The sequence below is a fragment of the Phyllostomus discolor genome, chromosome 14, assembly GCF_004126475.2.
Source record: "Phyllostomus discolor isolate MPI-MPIP mPhyDis1 chromosome 14, mPhyDis1.pri.v3, whole genome shotgun sequence".
NCBI lineage: Eukaryota > Metazoa > Chordata > Mammalia > Chiroptera > Phyllostomidae > Phyllostomus > Phyllostomus discolor.
Genome location: NC_040916.2, coordinates 27344919 through 27351784, shown reverse-complemented (window position 1 = coordinate 27351784; position 6866 = coordinate 27344919). Strand labels below are relative to the sequence as shown.

The 6866-nt window shown below is 60.0% G+C and overlaps 1 protein-coding gene across 3 annotated transcripts; it reads right to left on the bottom strand.

Annotated features, from left to right (window-relative positions):
* Window positions 1-1137: 1137 nt before the first annotated feature.
* Window positions 1138-6077, bottom strand: MPZ (myelin protein zero). 3 transcript variants are annotated; one of them, XM_028503368.2, is made up of 7 exons: window positions 5920-6076; window positions 3389-3555; window positions 2938-3151; window positions 2609-2744; window positions 2455-2515; window positions 2249-2352; window positions 1138-1917 (listed from the first exon to the last, which is right to left on the bottom strand). In XM_028503368.2, exons 1-6 carry the CDS (start codon window positions 5981-5983, stop codon window positions 2251-2253), a joined length of 744 nt encoding a protein of 247 aa, XP_028359169.1. In that variant the 5' UTR covers window positions 5984-6076; the 3' UTR covers window positions 1138-1917; window positions 2249-2250. The 3 variants fall into 3 exon arrangements, with proteins under 3 accessions (XP_028359169.1, XP_028359168.1, XP_035871137.1); XM_028503367.2 differs by having other exon boundaries at window positions 1138-2352; window positions 5920-6077; XM_036015244.1 differs by lacking the exon at window positions 2249-2352.
* Between the last annotated feature and the right edge of the window lie 789 nt (window positions 6078-6866).

The window sequence follows — 6866 nt, the reverse complement described above, 5'->3', positions numbered from 1 at the left end:
CCCTTCTGCAGAACCAGTGGTCCTTCTCAGCGAGGGTTCTGAGCTGGCCAGGCCTCTCCGCCTGCTGCCCACATCTTCCTGCCACAGGGTACCTCACCCTCTGCGGCCCACAGCTCCTCCTGGAGCCCTGGCACACGTCTGTGTTCCCCACGCCTCTCGGGGACAGGGTCCCGAACACTGATCGCCGGCGGGGGGGGGGGGGGCTCAGAGCTTTGTTTTGTGAGCAGAACCTGCATGTCCTGGGTGTGTGTGTGGGGGGGGGGGTCGGGGGAGGTGAGCGCTCGTGCACTGAGTGCCCAGCGGGAGAGGCGGGTGCTGGGAACAGCATGGGAGAAAGCAAATGCAGTTGTCACGCCTGTGTCACTGGTCACTCCTTTGTGATGTTCAGCTGTGTCGTGTCCGGAGCTGGGCTGCAGCCCGGACAGAGGCGGAGTGGTCTGGACGCCCGTGCAGGCGGGTGCTCGGGGGCACGTTCCCAAAGCCCGAAGTGGGGGGTGACCTTGGCAGACAGTCAGGCCGCCAAAGGGACAAGGCTCCTGCTTCCCTGACAACCTGCTGCCGGGGGCTGGGTGTGGGCCTCCCAGTCCCGCCCCAGCGCGGGCTCCGCGTCTCCCACCTGGGTCTTCTCCATCTCTTATGCTTGCCCTCCTCACCTCTGCCCTCACGGCCGTTCACCGGGCGGCCTTTCCACCCGCCTCTGCCTCTCTCTCCGCCCTCTCGCGAGAGTTGTTCCAGTGGCCCTGGCAGCTTCCCTGCTTCTGCGGGACTGCCGAGCCCCACTTCTCCCTGGAAGCACCCCAGGGAGCTGCTGCCTCCACCTCTTCACCACCTTCTCCCCAAGAGTGAACGCAGAGCCTGACACACAGTGTGAGCTTCGCACGTAGTGTGAGCCCACCGGGTGCTTGCTGGCTGCTGGAACCTGTCTCGTGAGCCTGGTTCAGGGTTCAGTCTGTTACACCACGTAAGCCCGCAGGTAGCCCAAAGCCCAGCTCTTCACCGACACCAGCCGAGGAGGAGGAGGAGGAGGAGGAGGAGGAGGAGGAGGAGGAGGAGGAGGAGGAGCAGGGGGAGGGGAGGGGAGGGTCGGGAGAAGGCAGGGTGATTCCCAGGAGAACGAGGCAACTGGGGTGAGGCCACAGCTTCTGGAAATGTCAGTGTTTATTAAACATATTAGGGCATTTGGGGGTCTGAGAAGAAATGTACAGAATGTAGAAAAATCCTAAGAATCCCCTGTGGCTGGGAGTGCAGCCTCTCCCCTTTCTCCCTACTTCCCGTTTGTTGTCCCTCCTTTCCGCTTGGTTGTTCACAAGCCACTTCTTGAGGCTCGGTGGCCCCCTTTCCTCACCCCCTGACCTGTGAGGATGTACCGTCCCTCTCCCTCCCTGTGGCCTGGAGTCTCAGGACAGGGCCCTGGGGTGGTCGGGGCACCAGTCCTGCTGCTGAGGCCTGAGGGTGAGGGGCCCCTCGGCCGGCTCTCCGAGAAGGATTTTAGGGGCTGGGGAACTGCGAAATCCGCATGACGTCATTGGTACTCAGTCATGGGGGGCAGAGCAGGGCACAGGTGCACAAGCAAGCACGGACTGAAAAAATAAAAATGACACCCTGAAGAAACCCTGAAGGACAGTCTGATCTGGATGACCCAGGTGTTAGCTAGGGGGGCGGAGTGTGGAGCTGGGCTGCCTGCCCGGGGGCCGGGGGGGCCAGGGAGGGAAGAGGCCGAGGGGCAGGCTGGGCGGTGGTGCAGGGGGTGGGGGTGCAGGTGGCCCGGAGTCGAGGCGCGGGGTGGCAAGGTCCCTTTCTTCTCGGTGCCGGAGGGACAGGCACCAAACACACAGTCCTTGGGGGCGGTGCAGGCTAGGATCAGGCCCTGGGCTCCCAGAAGGCCAGGGGGTGAAGGTAGGGGAGGAAATGACGTGCCTGGGGAATGAATTTTGGAACGAAACTTACATCTCACAGGTTGGCGAGGGCAGGGCGGGGCGGGGCTGGGCGCTAAGGAGGAAAGCCCCCGGACGGGGGCAGAGGAGCCTAGGTGCCCAGCTCTGGCGGGGCCTGGGCCGGTCACTTGTCCGAGTCCAGGCCCATCATGTTCTTGAGGGCGTTCTTGAGGCTGGTCCTGCTGGGGGACTTGACGGCAGGCCGGAGCTCCGAGCTCTGCTCGTCCTTCCGGAGCTCCATCTCGATGACCACCACCTGAGCGCCTTTGGAGGGCTCCGCCCCTGGCCCCCGAGCCCCCGCCCGGCCCGCTAACCGCTATTTCTTATCCTTGCGAGACTCCCCCAGCCCCTTGGACTTCTTCTCACTGGCAGCCTTGGTGCTCCTGCTGTGGTCCAGCATGGCATACAGCACGGGCGTCTGGGGGAGGGGCGCAGGTCAGTCACCCGGGCCCCCCCTCGCTGTGCCCGGCGGCGCCCAGGGCTCTCCTCCCCAGCGGTCCAGGCCCCGAGCCCCGCTAACCTGCCGGCCGCGCTTGGACGAGTCCTTCCCGATCTTGTGCAGCTTCCCCTTCTCCATGGCGCTGCGGGGGCACGAAAGGCTGTGGGTGGGGGCCCGCCAGAGCCCCCCTTCCCGGAGCCCCGCCCCGCCCCGACCGCTGCCGCCTCGCCCCTACCTGAGCCTCCTCTGCAGGGCCGCCTGCCTGCGCAGCCAGCAGTACCGCACCAGGTAGAAGAGCAGCAGCAGCAGCAGCACGCCGCCCAGGACGGCCCCGATGACGGCGCCCAGCACCACCCCGTAGCGCGTGGGCACTGGGAGAGGAGGGACGCCAGTGAGGGGCCCGGCGGGGACCTGGACCCGGCCGCACACCTCCTCCCTGGCCGCGGGGAGGTACGGAGGTGGGGGCAAAGCTGCCTTCCTCCCACCGTTCCGGAGCCTGCCCCGCACCGGCCTGTTCCGCCGGCTTCCCAGTTCCCCCGGAATCCTCCCCGTCGCCTCTCACACCTTTTTCAAAGACGTAGAGCGTGACCTGCGAGGTCTTGCCCACTATGTCTGGTGGGTTTTTGACGTCGCAGGTGAACGTGCCGTTGTCACTGTAGTCCAGGTTGTGTATGACGATGGAGCCATCCTTCCAGCGAGGGTCCCCTACCCACTGGATGCGCTCTTTGAAGGTCCCCACCTCGTCGATGTAGGGCTGCCCCTTGGCGTAGTGGAAGATCTGTGAGGGATGAGGGGATGCGTGTAGCTCTGGCCACAGGACAGGGAGGGGACTGCTTGGGGGTGGGGGACAGCACAGTGCAGAGAGGCCCTAGCCGGGTGGCAAGCATCGACACTTACTTCGCTGAAGTTGGAATTACGGCTCGTAAAGGACTTCCCCCTCCTTAGCCCAAGCTCTGTTTCCCGGTACCTTGGACGCACCTTCCATTACCCAGGCCCAGGCCCCCGGAGAACTCACCGAGATGGCGTCGCGGCCCCCCTCGGGCTGGTAGCGCCAGGTGAAGGAGATGTCGTCCGAGACCCACTCGCTGGACCAGAAGGAGCAGTGCAGGGTCACTCGGGAGCCCACAGCGCCATGGACCTCCCTGTCCGTGTAAACCACGATGGCCTGGGCCGGGGCCAGCACTGCGGACACAGAGGGGAGTCAGATGTCCACCTGGGCCCGGCAGGCACCCGAGGAGGCGGGGCCAGGGGAAGTCCAGGCCGCCACAGCGGGGCCACAGCAGAGGTGGAGGCAGTGGCTAGTCGTCCGGAACCCAGGTCTCTGGACTCGCTGGACTGGACCGCCGGGGGAGACGCTGTGCTGGTCCCGGCTGGTCAGTGTGTTGGAGAGGCAGTGAAGGGGGCCAGCAGCTGGCCCCTGGAGGACACCCAGGAGTGGCGGTTGTCTGCATGCCTCGCTGTCCCTTTGGCCTAGTACCTAACCCTGAAACTGTCCCTCAGATGCAGACCTCATAATTTTTTAAATTTGTTATGAATCATACAGGGAATACATATCACGCTCTTCTTTTATACTATTCGAGCAACAGTGATAAAACTGAAGTCTCTCTTGACATCACTCCACCAGGTCCTCTCCTGTCGCCCCTCCCAGACATAACCGCTGTCATCAGTTCAATGTGTTTTTTTCTGAGTCAAACTCAATATAAACTTAATAAACTCAAGGTATGTAGGTACTCACGCTTTAAAATATATATATATATAAAGAATATATGTATCTGGAAGGGGTTTCCATGTCGATTCATAGAGACAGTCTTGTTTAAAAAATATTTTATTTAATTACATTTAGACAGAGGGGAAGGGAGGGAGAAAGAGAAAGAGAGGAACAGCAATGTGCAAGAGACACATTGGATCGGCTGCCCTCTCACGTGCCCCCAGCCGGAGACCTGGCCTACAGCCCAGGCATGTGCCCTGATGGGAAATCAAACCAGAAACCTTTCAGCTCAGAGGCTGGTGCTCAGTCCACTGAACCACACCAGCCAGGGTGAGGCAATCTCATTTTTAACAGCTACATAATATTTCACAATACAGCAAACTCAACTTTCCTATGGAAAATGAATGAAGTAACTAGAAAATATAAGTCTTCATCCCTGGTCCAGCTGTTCTCACTGAGGAGTCTCTGGCTGCAACACACCTTGCTCTCGGTGGGAGGCAGCTGGGTGCAGAGCAGACCCCAAGCCCAGAGCTCGGATGACTGCATGTGAGTCCTCTGGGGTTCGACTCTCCTCACCCACCTTGTGGCCATTCTGGGTCAGTGCCACGCCCAAGACTCACCCACACAAGGAAGGCCATTCCAGAAAGATTATGTGTGTGGGCTGGCCCTGGGCAGGGGCAACTGTAGACCCTTTTGTTCTATGGGAGGGGGAGCAAGCAGCCAAACAGGGAGACCCATTGTCTGAGCAATGTAGGGGGCTCATGCCACCCCCTCATAGTAGTCCTGAATCTCCCACCTCAGCATGCAACATCGTCAACTCGCTGTCTGTGTCCTCTGCTCTACAGCCGTCTTGGGAATCCCAAATGTCACAAGGGAAGTTATTCATTGGCTCTGCCTCCTATTTTTCCTCTCCTAAGTTTGGCCTCTGCCCTTCAGCTCAGCCCAATGAGTGGGACAGAGCTCTTTTGCCCTGTGCTCCCAGATCCCCTCTCCCTAGTCCCTCCGCACGGCCTTCTCCAACATTCTCTTGGGAGAGTTCAGCACAGCCCCGATGAATCTAGGTTTGGGTTGAGGACCCAAGAAGCTCACAGACGAGAACACCCTTGGATGGGCTGAGCGGTGCTCCCACCCCCGCCCCCGCCGCCTGCACACGTTTGCCTGCTGCTCCAGGTCCGTTCAGAGAAGAAGGGCAGGAGCCATCCAAACAAACTCTTTTGACCTTCTCTTGCTCACTCAACATCTACCACGGGGCAAGGAAGGGGTCGATCAACTTATGAAGGAAGACAGCTTTTGATGAACAAAATCCTAAAATCTCATAGACTCTTCCTCCTACATTTTCACTCGTGTAGTAATAGACAATCAGTCCACAAGGAGAAACTGAGGCACCAGGAGACAAAGGACCCAAGGAGGTGGGATCACAAACCCAGGACTCTTCCTGAGATCACAGTCCCTGGGATTTCCTTTCAGAGAAACTAAGGGTTGGCACCTCCGTACTGGGCAGTGAGTAGGGGCCGGAAGCCAGGCATCTGACCCTGGCCCTTCTCTTGCCCTCACATTGCCTCCCCAAGGCCCTGAGCGTGGCTCGGGGAATGATACTGGTTTCCAACGTGAGCCCCATCGGGGCCACCTCAGGGAAGTGGCCTGCATTCTCTTCTCCCTTTTCCCTTCAAAGAATACCTTTATGCCTCCCTCCAAACTATCTATTTTTTCTCTGAATAGAATATCTTCCTGCTCCTTCTCACTCTTTCTTTACTGCAGTGAGCAGTGCAGGGCGAACAGTAGGCAGTTGCTTGGAGAACCCGAGTCCCAGGCCCCCAGGCCAGGGTGGTTCCACTTACCCAAAGAGAAGAGCAGCACAGCCAGGACGGGACTGGGGCTGGACGAGGGGGCCCCAGGAGCCATGGCTGGGGCAGGGTCTGCGGGGCTGGGAGAGTGGGGGACCAGGAACTGAGCGGGGGTTCCTGGAACCTGCTTAAAATCCCCCGGGGCCCCAGTCTGAGGGGGCTGTCCTGAGCCAGTGACCAATTGGAGCCTGGCATGTGCAGTTGAGAGGTGGTAGGGAGGGGGACAGAGTGCAGGGAGCAGAAGGGGCATTGTGTCCTCTGGGTGGAGGGTGGGGGGACACATGCCACCCCATACACAGAGGGCTTTGTGTCTGCTGGCCTCCCCCTGCCCCAGGCTGGAATGTTGGGGGGTGAGGGAGAGGGACAGAAACAGGGACACAAACACTTCTGTGAGGACTAGGAGGGCAGGGGAACCTGAACCCTAAGGCCACAAAAAGGAGATTCCTCCCCAGACTCCTTGCCCGAGCCAACGCCCTCAGAGCCCTGGGAGCTGCAGGCAGCTCCCCCGAGAGAACTTGGGAAGCAGGATGCCCACTGTTACCGTGGCCACCACAGGCTGCCCTACAGGCTTCCTGAAGGGACCAGGTCCTTCGGGAGCCTCCTGTTTCCCCGTCTTCCCGCATCCTGGGCGACTCTGCCCAGACGGAAGTTTTCTCCACTGGAAAACACCCAAGGGAGAATCCCCTAACTTTCCTCTGTTTGTCAGGAAGCCCCTCAGTGCCCCAGGGTGCAGTTCAAGCCCATTGCCAGTGGCAGCGAGTCAACAGAACTGGACTGAGTGCCAGCCAGAGAGAGGGCAATGCAGGTAACAGGAAGAAGAATAAACATGAAGTCCCTTCTTCAAGGAATTCGAAATCTAGTTTGGGGGGAAGCAGGGAGAGGAGGGTCAGAGGACAACCCCATCAACTTCGATAAATGATGAGCTTGCTGCAGAATGATGA